This window comes from Chiloscyllium punctatum, chromosome 26 (assembly GCF_047496795.1).
Source record: "Chiloscyllium punctatum isolate Juve2018m chromosome 26, sChiPun1.3, whole genome shotgun sequence".
Lineage (NCBI taxonomy): Eukaryota > Metazoa > Chordata > Chondrichthyes > Orectolobiformes > Hemiscylliidae > Chiloscyllium > Chiloscyllium punctatum.
This window is the reverse complement of record NC_092764.1, coordinates 52791144-52816385: the sequence shown is the minus strand read 5'-3', so window position 1 is coordinate 52816385 and position 25242 is coordinate 52791144. Positions and strand designations below refer to the sequence as shown.

The 25242-nt window shown below is 42.3% G+C and overlaps 1 protein-coding gene across 1 annotated transcript in view; it reads right to left on the bottom strand.

Moving 5' to 3' along the window:
- The window catches only part of galr1b (galanin receptor 1b), a 39717-nt gene extending 17269 nt beyond the window's left edge, over window positions 1-22448 (bottom strand). Inside the window, exons 1-2 of the mRNA XM_072547412.1 lie at window positions 21295-22448; window positions 20025-20087 (exon numbers count right to left, since the gene is read on the bottom strand). Of these exons, the coding sequence (XP_072403513.1) occupies window positions 20025-20087; window positions 21295-21954 (723 nt within the window). The 5' untranslated portion in view covers window positions 21955-22448. The remainder of the gene's footprint in view (window positions 1-20024; window positions 20088-21294) is intronic.
- Between the last annotated feature and the right edge of the window lie 2794 nt (window positions 22449-25242).

The following is a 25242-nucleotide window of genomic DNA, read 5'->3' as shown; positions in this document are numbered from 1 at the left end:
AACAATGTTTGTTTTACATTTATTTTCATTGCCTTTGTACAAACTTTCACGGTATGCTTCTACAGCGCTCACGACACACCAATTGAAAACCATTGCTCTAGCTTCAGGTTAACAATTATAAACCTTCACCATTTAATTCTATTAATTAAAATTCTAATCCCCTTATAATTCCCCTTGCATGCACACAGACAGACAATTAGATGGAGTTAAATAAGTTATGGGTAGAGGAAAAGAGTGGTAAGACATTCAGGAGCGCTTGTTCCGAGGTTCTGTTGTTGAGATAATCTTTCCTACTTTTCTGCTGGCCAGCACATTACTTCAGTTACTTTTTTTCTAGTTGCATCCACTAGTTGGTTACACAGTGACAGGTTCCTTTATAAAAGCTTTCTGCCCTATTAGTTAAAAGTCACAGCTTACAACAACTGTTGCAGGGAAGACAAACTAAGTTTCTCCAGGTTCACAGTGTGTTTTGGCTGCAGAGAACAGAGACACCACTCCTGAACAAGGGATAACTGAACACTTCTGTCTCTGTCTCTGTCTGTAACTCATTTCCATCTTTAAGCTGAGAAGCAATCACACAGTTGTTGGCAGCCAAAAAGATCTCTGTCATTAATAAATGGTCACTAGTCCATAGACCAATTAAATTTTTGTTGCCATCAAAAGCTGCATCAGTACATCCCCATGGTCCCAAATCATCTGCAACTTGAACTCCAAATTATGCTTGTTCCATCAAACATGGGTTTTTGCTTGCTTTTCAAAACTGCAGCCACTTTTTCAAGTACTATTACTTTCCTTTTTTTTCATTTCAGTCACAGTTTCAAAAAACATAAAATGAAAACACATGGTTCTTACAAGGGCAATTAGGAATGGGCAATAAATGCTGACCTAGCCATGGGCACCTACAGCCCGTGAGTTAATAACAAAAAAAGGAAATATTGGGGTTACAAAAGATATTATAAACATTAAATTTTATGAATGTTGTGTTTTATTTTAATTTTGTCCTTAAAGATTTTAACCTTAACCTTAGTTACATCTAAGGATGAATAGTTGAAGTACTGTCGATGATATTTGTAGATATTTGCTACTGGGCAGCATGGTGGCTCAGTGGTTAGCTCTGCTGCCTCACAATGCCATGGACCTGCGTTTGATTCCAGCCTCGGTCTGTGTGGAGCTTGCACACTCTCCCAGTGTCTGCGGGGATTTCCTCCAGGTGCTCTGGTTTCGTCCCACAATCCAAAGATGTGCAGGTGGATTGGCCATGCTAAATTGCCCATTGTGTTGAGGCATGTGCAGGCTAGGTGGATTAGCCATGGGAAATGTAGAGATAAAGGGATAGGTAGGGAGTGGGATGCTCTTCAGAGAGTTGGCATGGATTTGATGGCCCAAATGGCCTGTTTTGAAACTGTTGGGATTCTATGAGTCTTTGCTAAAGGAGAATCTTATGAATAGGGTAACCATCAGGAGCAATGACCCTGCTCCAGGCTGGTCTGAAGACAGTAACAGGGAGAAAAACAATAAAATTATAAAGGACAAATAAATTGTGACATACACATTTGATAAAAGAGTTCAACATGTCAGTAGGGGTTTGGTGGCTTTTGCATAAATGTATTGATAAGGTTAGATTGGAAAGATTTTTGACAGTCAGTGAGATCAAGATTGAAAAATACAAAAATATGAAACCTGACTTTACTGTGTAGTGAATCTAGATAATAAATTACAGAAAAGACCTGCATGAAATGAAAATTGAGAATAGGTTTCACCATTCAAAGAGTAAATTAAGAGCATTAGAAATCAGGTTTCTTTTGTGATGGGAAAATGGGATGGGGAGGGGATAAATACAGTGATATTTAAGTGCATAATTCCATAGCAGAGAGTTTCCAACAGGTAGCACTGAAGGGAGCTAACATTACTGCTATCGTCCATCTATAATGCTTCATTTATACCAGCTGTTTATGCAGGATTTAACACATGATCAGATCTCTGCATTCAATACTGTGTAGTCAGCAGCAGACATTCATTTTCCCTCGTTTTTAGCACACATCTGCAATACCTATGATAGTTGTGAGTTTTACTGTAAGCAGCATGTGTAATGAACATTACTTTGACAAAATGGATGTAATATGAGAGTGTGACAGAAAGCAGAGAGATACGATGAAAGGATTTCTAAGATCCATTACTCACAATGCGCCATTATGTCATTTTGATTTAGTTTAATGACTTTTTTACTGCACCCATCACCAATGTCCTCCTGTTTCCTCAGATTTGGACATGACAATCCTGTAGGTGTGTAGACCAGGGACAATGTTGAGATTGTGAACCTGAGCAAATGCACAGTGCTCTGAACCAGCCAAGGGCTCAAACTAGATCTGCCAATGAGTGACAAGTATTTCAAATCACCATTTACTTCTATTTACAACTTGTAATAGATAAATTCAGGTCATGTCTGCAGGCAATAGGATCTAGACAACATCCCGACTTGGACTGTTAAGTGGAAATTAATCTTCACAGGTGCCACTGTTTACTTTATTCTTCAGCTTCAGATCCCAAGAGCCACCATTGACTAGAGACTCAAATGGACTAACTCATCTCCCCATACCCAGAAGTCTCTCCTGTACCTACAATTTGTAAGTCAAGGATTGAATGGATTGCTGTCCACTAACATAGCTTCTTTTTTTATTGTGCAAGAGCAGTTTATTTCAGTATTTTACATTATTTTTGTGAAACCGTGGTTGCATGTTAACTTAAACTGGTGTTCTTGTGCATGACTTATACAGGAACAAAAATTAAAATCACACAACACCAGGTTACAATCCAACAGGTTTAATTGGAAATACAAGCTGTCGGAGTGCTGCTCCTTCGTCAGGTGGGACGAAGAAGCAGCATTCCAAAAGCATGTACTTCCAAATAAACCTGTTGGATTGTAACCTGGTGTTGTGTGATTTTTAACTTTGTCCACCCCAGTCCAACACCGGCACCTCCATGTCAAATATAGGAACATTTAACTTCCTATGTATCCAAAAGGGACCATTAGTCTTCACTCGTTTGGATAAATGCAGCTCCATCAACATTCAGGAAACTCATCATTGGCTAATGCAAAACAATCGGCCTGATGGACAGCCCATCCACTACCTTAAGTGTTCACTCTCTCCAATACCGTGGCATCAGCCTGTATCAACAACTGAATGCATTCACTAGCTCTATGACTGTACCTCCCATCTGCTGACAGTAACCACCTGGAAGGAGGACTGGTGCCTGGGAACATAACTAGCTTCAAGTTCCCCTCTGAGTCACATAAGTTCCAGAGTTGGAACTGTAAAATCTTCATTGCTGTTTAATCAAACCTTTATCCTACTGATGCAAAATATGATCCACAGATCACCAATGGTCCATTGGGATCTCCAGGTAGCCGACAGGTTGATTCAAGGTTTAGGTCGCTGATGACCAATGTCATGACTGGGAGCATGCATGATAAAAAGCCACAAACCTCAACACTGACCATTCCCACGACAATTTGGAAGTGGACATCACCTCATTGAGGTCTAATTAAAAACACCAATATTCTTCCCATCCATTCTGATCAAATGTTTTGCAGTAGCAACTGCAAGGGATGGAGTAGGACTGGTATATCATTGGCCCATGAGTCTTTTGCCCCAATTTAGCAGTCCGCAGATGACTGGATTTGAGAACTACATGGACAGCAGCAGCTGATGAAGGAGGTTTTCCACTACCGTCTCAAGGCCAATTAGCAGCAAGTAATTATTGCTGGCTTTGCCAAGAATGATCCATCCTGAGAATGAATTTTCTACAAGTATTCTACAAATCTAAGCTATGCACAGGAGCTCCACAAAGCAAAGGTCAGGTACGTGACATATGCCGATGTCTCTATAACTACCTCTGAATTGTTTAATTAGATTTGGAGAACAAATATTTTTCAAACTGCCCTTCACTTTATACTTACTTGCAACAAGCCAGCTGAAATATGGTAATCAGTGAAATTACCTCAGCAGCTACATCTCTACCTATCCTGGTGCAGTTCATTCTTTAAACACTTTCAATTTTTGCATAACACACAATTTCTTTATTACAGCTGACATTTTGAGCAGACCTAGACTAAGATGAGAAAGAAAAATACTCAGATTGTGATTAGTTCTTTCAGTGCTGTAAGCTTTCGAAATGCTCAAAATGTGAGGGTTGGTTAATAGGATTCTATGGATAAGGTTTGAGAAGCAGACTGAATATATTTCACAGAATAGTGTGAATAGATCAAGACAGGTAATAGGTCTCAAATAGGTGTTAATAATAGCTGGCCATTGCAAGACATAGGTTAGTTCTGCAGCAAAACCAAGGGAACCAGACATGGGGTTTGTAGGGAAGGCAGAGGGACAAAAAGAGAGGAAATAGATCATCATTCTGTCCTCTATTTCATTTTCCATGCCTTGCATCCCCTAATATCCACCATCCCCCCTCACCCCCGACTCCTCCAAAAAGCATGATGTCTGGTTTCTTGGTTTTACTTTTAGCAGAACTGAGATATATTCTGCTAATCACATCTACCATTAACACCAACTCTCAACCTATCTGCACTCTCTACAACCATTACCATTCCCTTTGCCTTTTGCTCTGTGACACTAAGATCTCTGATTTTTCTCACTCTCTGACTCTTGTTCCACTTGCTCCTCTCAGGTCAATGTATATGGACCTTTGGTTTGCAGTTCTGTGAAGGTGACATTTTTATAAGAGCCAGAAACCCGTGTCCTTCAGCCATGGATCAAACATCATTTCCAAGTTATTAAATGATTTAAAGTGCATATCTGGACATGTTTTCTTATCAGATCTTTGCTGAAGTTGAGCTTTTACAGCCCAGGGAAAGAGAGGCCAAAACAGGTTCAGTTCAGAAAAAATGATCCATAGCAGAACATCTACACTTAATGGCCTCAAATTATTCAAAGTAACTGGAAAAGTCTTCATGATTTTTGCCCTTACTGTTCAGTGAGACAGATCAGTGAGTTCATCTGTGTCAGTGTGTCTCAGGGAGTGACAGAGAGGATCACAACTGGTAAATGTACCAGAAACTCACTAAAAGGAAACGTATGTTCCTTGTCTGTTGAGTAAGGAAGAGTGATGATTGAATGATGTTTCAATGGGGTTGAGTGTCAATATTGGATTGGATCCAAGTTCTGCCACACACAGTCTTGAGTGATGGTGAGCAATTATATAATTCACAGGAAGAGGAGGCTTCGCAAATATCCCCATCATCAATGATGGAACAGCCCAGCGCATCTAGTGCAAAATATAAGGCTGAAGCATTCATAGCAATCTTCATCCAGAAATGCCAAGTGGATGACCCATCTTGGCCTCCTCCAGTGGTCCCCAGCATTACAGATACCAGTCTTCAGCCAATTCAATTCACCTTACGTGATATCAAGAAACCACTGCAGGCACTGGATAATGTAAAGGCAATGGGCGCTGATAAATACCCGCAATAGTACTGAAGTCTTGTGCTCCAGAACTTGCCACACCCTGAGCCAAGCTGTTTCAATATAGTTACAATATTGCCATCTACCTGACAATGTGGAAAATTGCCAAGATATGTTCTGTACATAAAAATGAGAAGAAATCCAACACAGTCAATTACTGTCTCATCAGTCTACTGCTGAACATCGGCAAAGTGATGGAAGGTGTCAGCAACAGTGCTATCAAGCAGCACCTGCTCAGCAATAACCTGCACAGAGACACCCAGTGTGGGTTCTGCCAGGGCCACTCAGCTCCTGACCTCATTACAACCTTGATTCAAGAGCTAAATTCCAGAGGTGACGTGAAAGTGAAGTGGAGGTGTTCACTGTTGATTGCAAAATATTCAGCACCATTCATGACTTCTCAGATACTAAAGCAATCCATGTCCGAATGCAGCAAGACCTGGAAGATACCCAGGTTTGAGTTAACATGTGGCAAGTAACATTCATGCCACACAAGGGTCAGACAATGACCAAGTCAAACAAAAGAAACAACCTAACTATCAACCCTTGGCATTCAAATACTTTACCATCACTGAACACCCCCTCTCCCCACCCTCCCCTCCACCAACTATCAATATCCTGAAGCTTACCATTGACCAGAACTGGATTGCCAAATAAATAGTGACGACAGGAATGGGTCAGAGGCTAGGAATACTGCAGCGAGTAATTTACCTCCTAACTCCCCAAAGCCTGTCCATCATCTACAAGGTACAAGTCAGGACTGTGATGGAATGCTCCCTATCTGCCTGGATGAGTTCTGCTCCAAGAACAGCTTGATATCATTCAGGAAAAAGCTGTCCATTTGATTTGCACCACATCTTCAAACATTCATTCCCTCTACTACTGCTGCTACTCATTAGCAGCTGAACATACCATTTACAAGATGCGCTGGGGAAATTCACCAAGGTCCTTAGTCTGCACCTGTCAGACATATCATCTAGAAGCAGTTACATTAGACTATGGCCATCTGCAACTTCCTCTCTAAGCCACTCACCATCCTGACTTGGAAATATATAGCTTTTCCTTCAGTGTCATTGGGTCTAAAGTCTGGTGCTCCCTTTCTAACAGCAGAATTGGTATCCCAAAACCTCAAGGATGTCAACGTTTCAAGAAAGCAGCTCACCATCACCTTCTCAAGGATAATTGGGGAAAGGCAATAAATGCTGACCCAACCAGCAAGGCCCTTAAATGAATTAAAATATTCTTGGGAAAAGGGTTGAATTTTTCTTATTGCTTGTCCTATAGCTTTCTTTTCTTTCACATAATAAACATACGTTCATTTATTAGAATTACACTTGCAGCCTCATGATTATGTTCGGTGCCTGCCAATCATGGTAACCAAATTACAAAAATAAAACTTATTGTCTATCAAGTAAAGTTGTTTCCAGTCTTGATGTCATAATTTGACTCCCAATCTTAAAATCCTTCACTGCACCAGCTCCAACTACTGAGCTATCCCTGGGGCCATGACTGCCTCCTGTTGGTCACTTGGTCTATCCTAATCAGGGCATCAGTCCAAATTGTCATGGTCCTGCCACCAGCCTCATTAGACGATGGGTTCCACTTGATTCAGGGACAAAACAGTTTCCAGGCCCCCGAAACTGTATTTAAGTTAATCGTTAGCTGCTTCAGCACATCAATTTGACTTGATATACTTCTCATAAGGCTCTGTCCAGTTCACTGAAAGATTTTGTGAACATGAATATGCAAAATGTAATCTATGCATTATGTAATCTATATTCTGGCACTTTATACTGTTATTTTATTCCAATTATAAAGATCCTGCTGTTTAGGCTAGTTTTGATGATTAAAAATCAAAATTGGAAGGGGCATTCCAGTGGCTGCATTCTTGTGCTTTCAAATCTGATTCTGTTCTGGGAAATAAACACAGTTGGAACTCACAGTTGTGTCTGTGGTTCATGTTCAATTAAACCTCTAAAGCCTTGTAGTCATTGGCATATGGAAACATAAAGAAATCACTGAATTAGTAAACACTACCCGTGACAGAAATATTGACAGCATCCCGCTTTGAATACATTACAAATATTTTACAGCAACATTTAGCCACACAGAATTCTATTATCACATCAAAATACAGGTCGTTCTTCTCTAACGCACGTTTCATCAATGCGATTTGTCTGCAATGTGCTTGTTAATTTTGGGAATGATTTTTTAAAAACACAAACTCCTGTTAGCTATTATGCAATTCCATCCCCAGTTACCTTAAGTCCACTCGCGGTGTTTACCTTAGGTCAAGCAAAAGAGGTCGGATGACCGGGCAAATTTTTTCTCACCTTATTGTTGATATTTTCGAGGATGTTTTTAGAAATTATTGCAGGAGAAAAGATTTGGATTTAGAGATTCTCCTCATTCTGGACAATGCACCAATGCACCATTCTCCCACCACTGGTCAGCTTTCTGAAAACATCAAAGTGCTATTTCTACCTCCGAACACAACCTCTCTCAGACAATCCATGGACCAGGGTGCACTAGCAGCTTTTAAAGCTTATTATTTAAGGAGCACATTCAGGAAGCTGATTGCAGCTACTGAAGGGGAAAATGAGGACAGTGTTCTTCAATCTTGGAAAAGTTTTCACATTAAGAATGCTATTGACCTCATTGTTGAGGCCTGGGGTGATGTCAATAAGGACTTCTTTCATGCAGTTTTGTGGCAGCTTCTTCCAGATTTTCTCCATGATTTAAAGGCATTGAACCATCAGAGGAGTTTCCAGCAATCAAAGACCATTAGGTCACTCTTGCAAAGCAAGTTGGACTTGAAGAAGTTGAGACTGATGCTGCAGGGAAATCGAAGCTTAAGATGAAGACAACGAGGTCCAGGATGCAGCATCACAAGGGTTTTCCATTTCCCTTTTGTCTTCTATCCTGAGAGAAGTTGAGAAGCAGTTGCAACTCTTAGGAGATAATGACTACAACACAGAATGCAGCAGAATAGCAGTTTGTGGCATAAATTCTTATCTGGTACCCTATGACCAGCTTCTTCATGAAAGAAGGAAGATGGCAAAGCAGCAAAAACTAGATGCCTTCTTTAAGCCAGTCCCCAAGAAATAGTGCTGAGGACAATGAACCACAGCCATCCACTTCTGGACTAAATAATTTCTTTCATTGTAACCCTGCACCTGAAAGTAATGATAATGCTGATGATGACCCTCAGTCCCTGTCTTAATACAGTACTGTAACTCAGCAAACTTAGAAACCTCTTAAAGTGTTAAATCTATTGTTCTATTTCATTAAGAAATGTATGATATTAACATTTACTTAGTCTGTGCTATCGTTTGTGTTAGGCTAACGACTATTTTTATTTCAATTCTCACTGATATTTTTGGTACTCCGCCCCCAACCCTGTTTTTCCCATAGGCCTCATTAATTCTATTGCGCAATTTTCTATAACACAAGCTTGCACAAGAATGCAACTACCGTGTTATAGCAGAACACACTGTCAGTAACTTCTTGACTTTTGAATAACTTACCTCCTATACTTTCATTATTTTAACATAATTGTTTGTTGGTTCATCATTTGATAGTTGTATAATTTAAATAAAATGAATGCAACCTTTGGGCATGTTTAGAGGGAGAAGCAGGCAGAGAAAATGGATGGCAGATAGACAGGATGCAGTTGGTTTAATGTGAATGGGTATGGGTAGCACGGACAGGCAGAGGTGGAGATCCATGGCAGTCTAGCTTCCGGGGAGAATGAACAAATGTACTTCATACCAACTGTACTCTTTAAATTGTAAAGCGCGCATCTTTTTCCTTTTCTGTATTTTTGACCATGGACTGAAATGGGAAGCAGACTGGTTTTAAGAAAAAGGATTGTGGGAAAGACGACTGCACCTTTTAAAAAGCAAGTCACCATTGTAAGAGTGGTTTCAAGCAAATGTTTTTTCAACCAGTGTGTGAGGCTACTACAGACGAACTGAAGCACTGCAGTGGGTACAAATGGAGATTTGACTGACAAGTACCTGCTCTGAAGAGGGGTAATACTGGACTCAAAATGTTATTTGTTTTTCCATCCACAATTGCTGCCAGATCTCCTGAGTTTGTCCAGTATTTTGTGTATTTGATTCAGATTTCAAGCATCTGCATTATTTTGCTTTTAACAAGTGGCTGATTGATCTGTGGGTTGGTGACCAGTTGCCGATGAAAAAGGCATTCTGCCTGTCAACAATTATGTGATTGGATTAGAAGTAACAGAATAGTTTGTTGGTGTGAATCTTTGGACAGAAGACAGTTGTAAAGAAAACTAGCTGTCTTTTTATCTGCAGTAACAGAAAACTCAATCCTGGAAAAAAAAGCTTATTTATTTTCCTTCATCAGTTGCTGTAAGTTATGGCTTTTCACCAATAAATTAGAAACTTTGTCAGTGTGAACCAGTCACCCTGTGTCTCCTACAAACAAGTCAAAGTACCTGGAGAAGGAAGATCAAGGAGCAGTGGGACCTGGCAAGCCAAGGAAATCGTTGCTGCAAATTCTGTGGACAAAGACCATTAAACAGCTTTTCCAATCTTTCCTCTGCCCTCGACTTTCATGTTTTTGTTTTTGTTTTCATCTGTCTATGTACATGTGTAGAAGAATTTGATAAGGCAGTTAGAGTTTTAACCAGTAGAGTTACATTTTCATAATTATTTCCCTTTAGCTAGAATCTATCTATTTGTAATAAATAGAAGGTATTGTTAAATACAGAGAGCTGATCCATGTTTTCTGTCAGCCTTGGTTGAAAAGGAAATAAGGGAGACTGTCAAATTAAAAGAAAAGGCATACAAAGTGACAAAGACCAGCAGGAAACTAGAAGATTAAGAACACATTAAAAGTCATCAGAAAGCCACAAGGAAAGCTATAAAGAAAAGTAAGATTGATTATAAGAATAAACTAGCTCAGAATATAAAGACAGACAGCAAAACTTGCTATAAATATATAAAATGAAAGAGGGATAAAGGTAAACATTGGTCCTTTACAGGATGAGAAGAAGGCTTTAGTAATAGGATATGAGGAAATGGCCGAGGCATTGAACAGGTATTTTGTTCAAGTCTTCACAGTGGAGGACACTAATAACATGCCAGTAATTGACAAAGAGACAAAGGTAGGTGAGGATCCTGGAAACAATTACGGAAGTGATAGTGTTGGACAAGCTATTGGAGTTAAAGGTAGACAAGTCTCCTGGCCCTGATGGAAGGGCTGATGCCCGAAACGTCGATTCTCCTGTTCCTTGGATGCTGCCTGACCTGCGCTTTTCCAGCAACACATTTTCAGCTCTGATCTCCAGCATCTGCAGTCCTCACTTTCTCCTGATGGAATGTATCCCAAGGTACTAAATGAGATGGCAGGAAAAATAACAAATGCACTTCTGGTAATTTTCCTAAGGTTGCTGGACTCTGGGGCAGTTTCAGCAGATTGGAAAACAGTAAATGTGACAGCATTGTTTAAAAAAGGAGGTAGACAAAAGGTGGGGAATTATAGACTGGTTAGCTTAACTTCTGTAGTGGGAAAAATGCTTGAGACTATTATCAAGGAAGAAATAGCCAGACATCTAGATAGAAATTTTCCCATTGGGCAGATGCAGCATGAGTTCATGAAAGGTAAGTCACCCTTAACTTACTGGAATTCTATGAAGACATTATGAGTATAGTGAACAATGGGGACCCAGTAGATGTTGTATATCTAGATTTCCAAAAGGCATTCGACAAGGCGCTGCATAAAAAGCTATTGTATAAGATAAAGATGCATGTCGTTACTGGCAATGTATTAGCTTGGATAGAGGATTGGTCAACTAACAGGAAGCAAAGAGTGGAGATAAATACATGGCAATCAGTGACGAGTGATGTGCCTGAGGGATCAGTGTTTGGGACTGCAATTGTTCACAATTTACATAGATGATTTGGAGTTGAGGATCACTTGTAGTGTGTCAAAGTTTGCAGATGTCACGAAGATAAATGGTAGAGCAAAGTATGTGGAGGACTGTGAAACTTTGCAAAAGAACATTGATAATTTAAGTGAGTGGGCAAAGGCCTGGCAGATGGAGTACAATGTTAATAAATGTGAAGTCATCCATTTTTGTAGGAATAACAGTTGAACGAACTATTATTTGAATGGGAAAAAGTTGCAGCAGCTGCTTTACAGAGGGATCTGGGTGTCCTTATGCATGAATCACAGAATGTTGGTCTGTAGGTGCAACAGGTAATTTAAAAGGCAAATGATATTTTGTCCTTCATTGCTAAAGGGATTGAATTTAAAAGCAGGGAGGCTATGTAGCAGATGTACAAGGTGCTGGTGAGGCCACACCTGGAGTACTGTGTGCTGTTTTTGTGTCCTACTTGAGAAAGGATACACTGGCACTAGAGGGGGTGCAGAGAAAGTTCACTCGGATTCCAGAGTAGAGAGGGTTGGCTTATGAGGAGAGACTGAGTAGACTGGGATTATATTCATTGGAATTTAGAAGAATGAGGGGGGATCTTAGAGAAACATATAAAATTATGAAGGGAGTAAAGAAGTTAGAAATAGAGAGGATGTTTCTATTGGTGAGTAAAACCAGGACAAGAGGTCACAGCCTCAAAATTAAGGGGAGCAGATTTAGGACCGAATTGAGAACGAACTTCTTCACCCAGAGGGTTGTAGATCTGTGGAATTCCATGCCCAGTGAAATGGTTGAGACTTTCTCATTGGATGTTTTAAAAGCAAAGATAGATAATTTTGTGAACAGTAAAGGGATTTTTGGTTATGATGAGAAGGTGGGTGAATGGAGCTGAGTCCATGAGAAGATCAGCCATGGCCTTAATAAATGGTGGGACCAAGCTCGAAGGGCCAGATGGCCTACTCCTGCTCTAGTTCTTAAGTTTATGTTATGTTCTTAAGACAGGTAGATCGGGGAATTCTGCACACTTCTACAAAATCTTTAACTATTATGATGATTCCACCAATATTCGGGCTGGATTTCCAGCGTATTACCCCAGTGAGGCATAACAAAATCCACTCCACATTTTATATAGCACTCTGCAATGCTGGATAGCAGACACCTACTTTATTTTGGCAAGGTCAACTCATAGAGTAAATAAGACGATAACAATGATAAATGGCATCTGTGACAACCTCATATATGTTTGTCTTTTTCAGGTAGGGTTTTCTGTTGTAATCAACTGCAGAGTATCAGCCAGCATTTATCAGGAAATATAAGAGTTAGGTGTGAAGTAGAATTTCCTGACACCAACTCTATATTGGCACAAACAAATAAATTTATGCTGAGATTTATTGCACTTGTTAGTGTAATACCAACAGGCTGAGTTTATAAATGTTGTTAGGTTCAGTACCTAGTGAAATAACTCTACAGGGGCCAATATATACTGTCACCCTTTATCTACTTGTGGGAAGTCCTTGACACTGATCCAGCTCTCTCAGAGCCAGGTCTTAGAGTGAACAGGATGTCTGATACTCCTGTTTTTATCTGTCAGCTTGGGCTCCCTGATTGGACCAGAATAACAGACCCAATCAGGGAACTCATAATCTGAAGTCCACCTAGCTGACCTCATCAATCACCACTTCCCTCCCCCAGGTCCAAGGACATAAGGCAGTTCTGTATCTTGTAGCTGCTTATAGGGTGTTATAGCACCGGGTCAGGTTCCTCCGTCTCTGCCTCTGATACAGGCAACACATAACGCACCATAGCTTGCCTGTCACAGCCGGAGGATCTCGGAAGAAATTCATGCTCCACTTCAGGCGGTAAAGATTAGAGGCGGCGACATCCACCATGTCCATTTCAGATTCCAAGATATCTTCAACACTTGACAGAGAGGGAGAACCAATGGGTTCCAGAACAATCAGAAAGGCTGTCGAGAAGCCGAGCACACTGTGCTCCCGCACCGTTTGTACATTTGCAGATTCCATATGGCCCATGTGTTTGTTCAGGACCATCACAACTACCAGAACTTTATAAATCACTGGACTTGACCTCACGTTAACAGTGCCTCTTGACAGGGCCATTCACAGGGTTGCTACACCAAACTTCGTCCACTGAAGTAAAGTGCCCCTCTCTTAGTAGATTCTTTTGTCTGGCATTGGTGTTCCTGGTGCCGTTTCACCTCCCCTCCCTAAGCCCAAGGAAGATTCGATTTAACCTGGTGTGGAGTCTTCTCCACATTAGCATCTCTGTTGGAGCTAACCCTGCAGTTCCACGAAGGGTGGTCTTATAATCAAATACAAACTGGGACTGTTGGTACCTAGTGAAGCTGTAAGCTGTTTCTGTAAGCTTACCTTCAAAGTTTGGACTGCTGTTTGTGCCGGACCATTGGACAGTGGATGGTATGGAGCTATCCTTGCATGTCAAATACGATTCAATTTTAGGAAATACTCAAATTCCCTGCTGGTAAAAGGTGGCCAGTTATCTGTGACTAACACTTCTGGGAGTCCGTGTGTTTCAGTTTTTCTATTGTTGTCCTCTTGTTTGATGAATCAACTCTATGCATGTTCAACCATTTTGAGTGGGCATCCACATTGGCTAAGAACATGAAAGGACCTGCATTGTCAATGTGTAACTGAATCCAGGGTTCATCTGGCCATTCAAACGAAGGTGGGGGACCTGCTGGAGGTAACGTTTGTCCTTGTTGGCACTGGCCTACCACCACGGCTGTGTCTGCATCCAATCCTGCCCACCATACATAACGTTGCACCAACATTTCATTTTGGAAACCCTTGGATGACGCTGGGGAGTTCAGCCAGTATCTGGTAGCGACATTTACTCAGGACAATCACACTTGCTCTCCATAATAATGTGCCATTCTCTAGTGGGATCTGGTCTCTCTGGGTCCAAAACAGTTTCAATTCTGGTTGTGACAATCCTTTGGCTTCCCCCATCACCACTAGCTGGTTAAGTTTTGCCAGAACCGGATCTTTCTGCATCCATAGTCTGATATTGTTAGCTGTGATGGAAGTGTGTCCAGAAAAGTTAGCAATGTGGAAGTGACAGTGTTGGACTGGGGTGGACAAAGTTAAAAATCACACAACATCAGGTTATAGTCCAATTTATATAGGTAATTTGGCAGTACAAGCTTTCAGAGCACCGTTCCTTTGTCAGGTAGCTAGTGGAGTAGGATCACAGGACACAGAATTTATAGCAAAAGATTACATAGCATCTGATGCAATATATTGAACAAACTTAGACTGCTGTTCAGTCTTTCATCTTTTAGAACAGGCTGCAGGTTTTGATTCATTAATATATAAATCCCAGAACTTCTTTCAAGTCACATGCCTGAGATAACAAACGTTTATAAAAAAAGGTGACATGTCAGCTCAGACAATACATTGAAGGTATGAGGTTAGAGTCTGTTTGTATCCCAATCTTGAATTAGATTGGTTCTACTTCCAAAGTTGGAATTTATAAAATGTCACATGGATTATAAAAAACATTGACTGCCTATAGATTGTGTGCTTTTTGAGCAAAATAGAATGTATCTGCAAATACAATTCTGCAAATGCAAATTCACCCGTAGACTTATATATGTGTGTGCTTGCGTGTGAGGGAGAGAGAGACTGAGAGAGAGAGAGAGAGATTCACTCAAGTGATGTTGCCCAACTCAGTCAGACTGGTGAGGGTGTCCACTTTCATCAGAATTCCCAGCAACTCAAATGTTACGCTTGCCTTATTTTCCAATGGCAAAGCCAGTTGTGGTGTCTGTTTGAAGTCCAGTTGGGCTTCAGCTAGTAGCTAATGATGCTTGGTCACATCATTAATCACATATACCAAATGATCTCTCAGCATTGCATTAAGGGTTAAACCAAAGGCACATGGCATATGTCTTAATCTCATCAAAAATCCCAATTACAATTTCCCAATTCTCAAATTGTTCAGTAAATCTGATAGCGACTCAGAATTAGAAGAGGCTTGGTGTCGTAATATTCCTTAACTAAATCCGTCAATTCTTGAAAGGTCTTAGAATCTGGTGCCTCAGGGAAAATTAGGCTCCTAGTAACAGAAAAAGCAGCAGGTCCACAAGAAGAATTACACATTGCTTTTCATCTGCCCGAACATCATTTGCCTTGAAAAAAATAATGCATTCTTTCCATATACTGGGCCCAGTCTTCGACAGCATGATCGAATGGGTTAAGCTTCCCAATTAACAGCTGATGTCACAAATGCTTACCACATCTCAAAGATGACTGTTGTGAGCAAATTTCTTCAGGAGCATCTTTTTCTCTCTTTGTGATTAAAAAAACTCCACAGAGGCCAGTATCGTGTGACCAAGTCACCCTTTATTTAGATGTGGAGTGTTCTTGATAGTGATCCAGTTCCCTCACAGCCATCTCTCAGAGTGAACTGGGTGTCTGACACTACTGTTTTTATCTGTCAGCCAGGGCTCCCTGATTGGACCCGATCAGCAGCCCCAATCAGGGAACTCATATTCTGTGAGGCCCACCTGGCTGACCTCATTACAAGCACTACACCCAGATTAAACAATCTTCAAAACTTGGTTTCACAGCAATAGTTCCACTGGAACAGTTCACATTACAGCCTATATGATATGTAATTTTATTAGGGCTGTCTTGATTGGACAGAATAATAGAATGACACAGCGCAGAAGGAGGCTATTTGGTCCATTCTGATTGTGCCAGTCTGATGAAAGAACTACCCAAACAGTTGCATGCTCCACTTTTTCCCTGTAAATATTTGTGAAAGGTTTGAAACTTGTAAATGTTGGTGTTTTGAGAAATTTGGATGTAGCCTTGGGTATACTCGTACAAGGAACATATCAAGTTAGCACATAGGGACAGCATGCAAATAGGAAGGCAAATGGCATGTTGGTCTTGTTGCATGGAAATTGGGAGAAAGGAATAAGTAAGACTTGCTGCAATTGTAGCAGGCTTTGGTGAAATTACACTGTGTACCATCTAGAATTTTGCTCTCCATGTTGAAGGGTTGCAATTGGCACAGTGAACATTCATTCAATTTGCTTCTATGATGAAGATGTTAACCTTTAATGAGAGACTGTTTCCATAATCTCATTGAAGCACACAAGATCCTGAAGGAAATTAACAGGGTTGACACAGAGAGGTTGCTTCCCCGATTGGTAATAGGAATACAGCCTCCGGAGAAGAGGACAATCACTTAGGATGGAAATTAGGAGAAATTGTTCCAAAGGGTCGTGAATCTTTGGAATTCTCCACTTCAGTGTGTTATGGATACATTATCATAGATTGAGGTAGACAGACCATTTTGTTTGTCAAGCAAATAAAGGGAGTACATAGGAAAGTGAGTTTCAGGCCAAAGATCAATCATGATTGTATTGAATAGCGGAATATTTTATGTTCTTATCTTTTTAACGACTGTGTAAAGGTAAATATATGACTGCTTTCCTGTTTAGATCTGTAAGATTGCCCTTATGGAATAAAGTTTAAGAAAAGAAACACCATTTTTGTTAATTGCATAAGAATTAATGCTATAATAAGCAGACTCCTACTGATCAGCAGGATTTGGAGAGGCCGGTGTTGGACTGGGGTGGACAAAGTAAAAAATCACACAACACCAGGTTATAGTCCCACAGGTTTAATTGGAAGCACTCGCTTTTGAAGTACAGATTCTTCATCAGGTGGTTGTCCTTACCTGATGGACAAGCAGCACTTCGAAAGCTAGTGCTTCCAAATAAACCTGTTGGACTATAACCTGGTGTTGTGTGATTTTTAACTTACTACTGATACCTAAGTGAATCATTATATTTATATGGGAGTTTTATCACAATTGCGACATACCAGTCTTCACCGCTATTATGATTCCATAAACAATCTTTTATAGAGATTATAACAACTTCATATCATTATTCATCACTGACATGATCCAATCTGAAATGTATTATACTGGGTTTACAAATGTTGTGCAAAGTTCTATTAAATTGCCTTCAGTTAACAAAAAATTGCTGAAATTGCTTGAAAGGGAACTTGGTCAGATCAATTCACAAGCAAAAATATTTCAGTAAAACCAATCTATAGAAATCTTCCCTGTGGATAGCAATTCCAGGTGTGAAGTGATTCCAATTATTTGGATTTCAGGAATCATAAAGAATCATGGAATCCCTACAAATGGGGAAGCAAGCCATCTGATCCATCCAGTCCACACTGACCCTCTGAAGAGCATTCCGACCAGATCCTATCCTATCCCTGTAATCCTGCAATTCCCATGGTTAACCCACCTAGCGTGCACATTCCTGAACACTAACCTGCATATCTTTGGACTGTGGGAGGAAACCAGAGGACCCAGAGAAAATCCACGCAGACACAGGGAGAATGTGCAAACTCCACACAGGGAGTCACCCTAGGGAGGAATCGAACCTGGATCCCTGGCTCTGTGAGGCAGCAGTGATAACCACTGACCCACCATGTCACCCTAATAACTAGGAAGTAAATGAAAAAAATTGGAAGCAGATTTGTAAGTTTGCTCACTGAGCTGGTAGATTTGTTCTCAGGCATATCGTTACAATGCTAGGTAGCATCATTAGTGAGCCTTCGGTGTAGTGCTGGTGTTCTGTCCCATTTGCTAGGTATGGGTCTCGGTTTGCTGTGGTGGGTGATATCATTTCTGGTTCTTTTTTTTGAGAGGTTGGTAAATGGGGTCCAAATCGATATATTTGTGAATGAAGTTTCGATTTGAATGCCAAACTTCTAGAAATTCCCATGCGTGTCCTTGTTTAGCCTGTCCCTAGATGGATGTGTTTGCCCAGTTGACCTGGTGTCCCTCTTCGGCTGTGTGCATGGACAGAATACATCCATTCAGGAACAGGCTAAACAAAGACACACATGGGAATTCCGAGAGGCCTGGCATTCAAACCAGAACTCCATTAGCAAACATATTGATTTGGACTCCATTTACCAACCTCTGAGAACAAGAACCAGAAATGATATCACCCACCATAACAGACCAAGGCACATAAATAGAAAGTGAGACAGAACACCAGCGATTCACCGGAGGCTCACTGATGATGTTACCGAGTATGGTGACGAAATGTCTGAGAACAAATCTACCAGCTCAGCCAGCAAACTTACAACCTGATCCACAGCCAGCTACAAATCTTCTCGAAAATCATAAATTGTAAGCAGCATTTAGATACACATTGCAGAACTGGATTTGAAGTTTTCAATGTTTGTGAAATAAATTTGTTAATTCCACACACATTTTGCAAGCATATTCATGTCTTAATATACTTAATTCCAATAAGTCTACATTGTGAGCAAGTGTGCTTACTTATAAAGGGTGGAACATTAAGGTGTGTATTTTAATTGCTATAATTGAGCAAACACTGCTCAGCCATTGCCAACAGAATACAATCTTTATTTCTACTCCTTCTTTCATGTTCTTTCCATTGTAATATAATTTATTTCTTTGAGTATCTTTAGTTTCACTCATTTTTATTCAATCATTATATTGCTGGGTAAGCCAGCATTTATTGCTCAACTATTAATTACATTGTATATAGTACTCAAGTTCTATCCTTTCTTACTTTGACAAAAGGCTTGAGATACCAGTTGGATAAATATTTGCAGAGAAATTAAGGAGAAAAGTGTGATATTTTGCAACATTTAAAGGAGAATTGTTTATATCAAGCTTATAACGTTGGTACTAAAGCTCCTCATTTGCAGCTCCAGTAACACTCAGTAAGTTTGACACCATCCAGGACAAAGCAGCTCCTTTGATTAGCACCACATCCACAAGCATGCACTCCCTCCACCACTGACACTCAGTAGCAGCAATGTGTACCATCTACACATTACACTACAGCAACTGCTCCTTAGATAGCAGCTTACAACCACAAACATCTAAAAGGTCAAAGGCAGGAGAACGCCACCACCTGCAACTTCCCCTTCAAACCATTTACCATCCTAACTTGGAAATAAATTAGAATTCCTTCAGTGTCACTGCATCGAAATCCTGGAACTCCCTCCCTAAAAGCATTGTGGTTTACCTTTTGCTCATGGACTATGCAGCGTTCAAGAAAGCAGCTCATTATCACCTTCTCAAGGGCAACAAGAAACGGGGAATAAACACTGGTCAAGCCAGTGGCACCCATGTCCCAGTAATGAATTAAAACATAATAATGGGTTGAATGGCAGCTCTTGGGATAGATTTTCACTTATGTATCAGTGAACATGAAACCTGATCCTTTGTTCACTAATTCATAGGATATGGGTACTGCTGGCAAAACAACATTCTTTCTCCGTCTCTAATTGTCCTTGAGACGGTGAAGGTAAACCATCTTCTTGAACCATTACATTCCACATTGTAAAGGTAATGCTGTTTTAGGGAATGGTGCAAGGTTTTAACCCATTGGTCACTTGTTTCCATATTGCCATCTTGTTTGTTGACCATAAGATTTGTTGCAGATTGCTGGCGAATATATGGAAAACTCCCAACTGCAGGCAAATGTCAGTGGGATTTTTAAAAGAGGGGTTAGTGAAATACTGGGGGAGACTGCTAGGGATGGAAGGGTTTCAGAAAGTGGATTTGTGTGGCATTCTTACCTTCTTGGATCGCTTTGATTTCTTTGACATGTTCTTCACTTTCTTGTGGAGGTGAAACAGAACCTAGAGGAGAGGCAAAGACCATGAGACTGCAGTGGTCTGAAGGAAGATGAAGTATGTTGCATTTTTCAAACCACACACAGAGTCATAGAATCATAGAACATGGAATAAGATCGTTCGGTCCAACTTATCCATGCCGACCAGATATCCTAAGCTAATCTAGTTCCATTTGCCAGCATTTGGCCCATATCCCCCTAAATATTTCCTATTCAATATATCCATCCAGATGCCTTTTAAATGTTGTAATTGTACCAGCAACCACCACTTCCTCTGACAGCTCATTCCATAAACACACCACCCTCTGTGTGAAAATGTTGACCCTTAGTTCCCTGTTAAATTTTTCCTCTCTTACCCTCTAGTTCTGGACTCCCCACCCCCAGGGAAAATACCTTGTCTATTTACCCTATCCATACCCCTCATGACTTTATAAACCTCTAGAAGGTCACCCCTCACCCTCCAATGCTCCAGGGAAAACAAAATTAATTTAGTCCCGTTTGCCAATATTTGGCCCATATCCCTCGAAACCCTTCCTGTTCATATACCCATTCAGAGGCCTTTTAAATGTTGCAATTGTACCAGTCTCCACCACCTCCTGCAGCTCATTCCACACACACACACACACACCACTCTCTACTTGAAAAAGTTGCCCCTTAGGTCCCTTTTAAATCTTTCCCCTCTCACCTTAAACCTGTGTTCCTTACTGTTATGCTTGCTGGTGAAATTTAGCAGACCAGTTGATGGACACTGAGGCACTGCTTTAGACTGAGCCATCTGTTAGGAGGCCCTCAGCAGGTCCAGCCTGGGTAAGGAGACCTTCCCAACAAGCCAGCTGCAGCCACCCGCCTGTCGGCTCTCAAGATTATATGGAGCCTTAAAACAAAAATACAATGCAAGCCGTGCCCACATTTTATAAGCCCTTACACTTTGGAATCTTGTCAGGAGTTCACAGGCTGTCGGGAAAGTCACCTGCTGAACAAAAATAGTTTTACAGAGAGACCGTAATTAACAAACTCCGCGTTTGCAACCGAATGTAAAAGTGAACCTGCTGCCTCCTGTATTCTGCTCCCTTTTACGGTTCCCCCAACTCCCCGAGTTCAGTTTCTACACTTGCTTCTCAGGGGGGGGGGGGGGGGATCAAGCTGCTGAGGGACTTCAAACCGCAACAATCACTGCAAGACCGCTCTCATTTATTGACCTTCTCCCCCGTTACCTTGGCGTAGCAGCAGCAGATGAGCAGCAAGGGCAGCAAGTAGCCGATGACCAGGATGGTGACCTTGTAGAGCTGCTTGAGGGTGCGGTCGTGCCAGACTTCCCAGCAGAAGGAGCAGTTGGGGGCGCGGTGGTAGCCGGTGACCAGGCTCTGGTGCTGAGCGACCGGGACGGCGCTGAACAAGGACAGCAGCCAGATCGCCGCCACCGCCAGAGAGGCGTTCCTCCTGTTGCGGATGGCCGGCGGCCGCTTGGAGTGCACCACCGCGATGTAGCGGTCCACCGACATGGTGACCAGCGTGAAGATGCTGACCAGCATGGAGACCGTGAAGGAGTAGTGCACCGACTTACAGAGGAAAGCGCCGAAGACCCACTCGGGCAGGGAGTAGATGGTGGCTTGGAAAGGCACACAGCACAGCAGGAAGGACAGGTCGGCCACACTGAGGTTCAGGATGAAGGTGTTGGTCGTGCTCCGAGACCTCCTGGATTTGGTCCGCCCCAGCACCACGATCACCAGGCTGTTACCCACCATGCCCAGGACGAAGATTAAACTGAAGGCGACAGGCACGATCACCACCTCTGGTCCTCCAGCCACCCCGATTAGGCTCTGGTTCACCCGGGACACACTCTCGTTACTGGCCTCCAAACTGTCCAGGTCCATCTCTCTCTCTCTCTCTCTCTGTCGGTCTGACCCTTGTCGCTGCTTCCGTGAGGAGACGCTGCTGGATGGAGATACGGTCCAGGTTGGAGCTGATCTCAGGGAGAAAATCAAAGAGTTCCTTTTTCCCCTTAACCCTCCCTCCCCCTTCACTGGCTGGGTGTCAGTCACATCTGAACGCAGCACACGGTAAAGCAAAGGGCGCTTTTACTGTATCTGCCCAGCATCTCCACAGGAATCGCTCAGATATCAGCTTCTTAAAGACGCACTGCTCGCAATTCCTGCCTCAAAACACAACCCGAATGTGGCAACAGTCATACTCAACTCGGAGTGTGGTTCTTCACACATTCGGTATTTAAAACATGAACGCATTAAATTTTATCCATGGACTGAAATTCGCCAGTGGGTCATATTTTCGTCCCACTCTTTTGAAGTTCGATGTGTTTCTATCTAGTCGACTTGTTCAAAACAGGGACCACGACTTAGAATTCAATCCTTTGCGACATCTAACCGGCTCATACTGCGCATTGAGTGAACTAGGTGCAAACAGACTGGGGAGTACAAACATCTCCTGTTGACACTCAATTGCATGATCATCGCCTAACTCCTCCCCATTTTCACACATATTGCAGCAAGATCCTGGCTGGGGAAACCATTGACCAGAAAGTGAGCTGCAACAGCCACATGAATGCTGTGGCTACAAGAGCCAGTGAGAGGCTAGGAATCCTGCAGCCAGTAGCTCACCCCTCTACTTCCCAACCTTCTCCATCATCCACCAGGCAGGGAGAACACACCAGATGGCCTCCTTCTTTAGAGACTGCAATTTCCCTTCCCATGTGGTTAAAGATGCCCTTCAATGCAACTCGTCCGCATCCCGCACCTCCGCCCTCAGATCCTACCCCTCCAACCGTAACAAGGACAGAACCCCCCAGGGGTAACCTTCCACCATTCGCATAAACCACATCATCCGACGACATTTCTGCCACCTCCAAACGGACCCCACCACCAGGGATATATTTCCCTCCCCACCCCTTTCCGCCTTCCGCAAAGACCGTTCCCTCCATGTCTACCTGGTCAGGTCCACGCCCCCCAAAAACTACCCGTCCTGGCACCCTCCCCTGCCACGGCAGGAATTGCAAAACCTGCGCCCACACCTCCTCCCTCACCTCCATCCAAGACCCCAAAGGAGCCTTCCACATCCATCAAAGTTTTACCTGCACATCCACCAATGTCATTTATTATATCTGCTGCTCCTGATGCGGTCGCCTCTACATTGGGGAGACTGGATGCCTCCTAGCAGAGCGATTTAGGGAACATCTCCGGGTCGTCCGCACCAATCACCCACACCACCCTGTGGACCAACATTTCAACTCCCCCTCCCACTCTGCCGAGGACATGCAGGTCCTGGGCCTCCTCCACCGCCGCTCCCTCACCACCCGACACCTGGAGGAAGAATGCCTCATCTTCCGCGTTGGAACACATCAACCCCAGGGCATCAATGTGGACTTCACCAGTTTCCTCATTTCCCCTTCCCCAACCTCACCCCAGTTCAAACCTTCCAGCTCAGCACTGTCCCCATGACCTGTCCTACCTGCCTATCTTCCTTTCCACCTATCCACTCCACTCTCCTCTCTGACTTATCACCTTCATCCCCACCCCCATTCACCCATTGTACTCCGTGCTTACTTCCCCCACCCTCCTCTCTGACCTATCACCTCCATCCCCACCCCCATTCACCTGTTGTACTCTATGCTACTTTCTCCCTACCCCACCCCCCCTCTCATTTATCTCTCCACCCTGCAAGCACCCTGCCTCTATTCCTGATAAAGGGCTTTTGCCCGAAACATCGATTTTCCCGGTCCTCGTATGCTGCCTGACCTGCTGTGCTTTTCCAGCACCACTCTAATCTAGACTCTGGTTTCCAGCATCTGCAGTCCTTGTTTTTACCAGGGAGAACAAAACAGAGATTATTTTTGGGGAATGTGCTAGAAAGAAAATTAAGACCCCAGCTAAAATCTGGAATGTTTTTTGCTTTAATATATACTAAAAACAGAAATAATTTACAATGTGATGGAATACCCATCACTTGCCTGGTTGAGTGGAACTCCAGCAATATCAAGAAGCTCTACACCAAGTGGACAAATCAGCCTGCTTAATCAACTTTCCATTGCCTACTTTATACATTCACTGTATCCATCACCGATGAACAGTGGCAGCAGTGTGTACTCTACACTCATTGCACTATGGAGAAAGTGAGGACTGCAGATGCTGGAGATCAGAGCTTAAAAATGTGTTGCTGGAAAAGCGCAGCAGGTCAGGCAGCATCAAAGGAGAAGGAGAATCGATGCTTCGGGCATAAGCCCTTCTTCCGGAAGAAGGGCTTATGCCCGAAGCATCGATTCTCCTTCTCCTTTGATGCTGCCTGACCTGCTGCGCTTTTCCAGCAACACATTTTTAAACTCATTGCACTATGCAACCCACAAAGCTTTTTCAAAAGCACCTTCCAAACCTACAAACTCTACCATCTAGAAGGACTTGACCAGCAGACGCCCTTTAATTCTCGCACCATCCTGACTTGGAACTGTATTGCCAATCTTTCACCGTTGATGCATCAGAACTCTGGAAGTACCCTCACAGCAACTTTATTGGTTTATCTGCATCACGTGGATTGCGACTGTTCTAGAGGGTGACTGACCACTACATTCTCGAGATCAATTAAGAATGAACACTCCGTGCTGGCATTGCCAGTATCACCTACATCTTATGATCAAATAAGTTAATGCACACAGATTCTTTTTTTTTCAGCAATTCATAATTAAACCAAAGTACCTAAAGTTTTTGTATATCCTGATAAAGAATATGTATTCAGGATAGAAATCCAACTGTACACTTGCACAAGAGAGGGTTAAGATTCCCAATGAAACAAATTTCTACAATCAACCAATAAGTTAACTATAAACACCAACATTCCCAATGTGCCTAGATTATCTGCAAATAGTCTCAATTCACAAGGAAATTAACTGCTAAACGTGGGCAGCTCTTTAATTTAGTTCATCTCAGTCTTTGATGTGGTGTTAAATCCCTGCTTGCTCAGAGATATGAGAAGCTACTGGAATTGGGATGATTCATTTCCCAAAGGGTAGTTTGACAGGCACGGAACAAATAACACACCCCCGCAGTTTTGTATCACTTTACGTTCACCATTCTGAAGGGCCACCTGATGGTCAGATAGTCCTTAAGTTCTCAGTCTTACAGTATCCTATTTCACATTTGGACAAACCCCAGGACCAT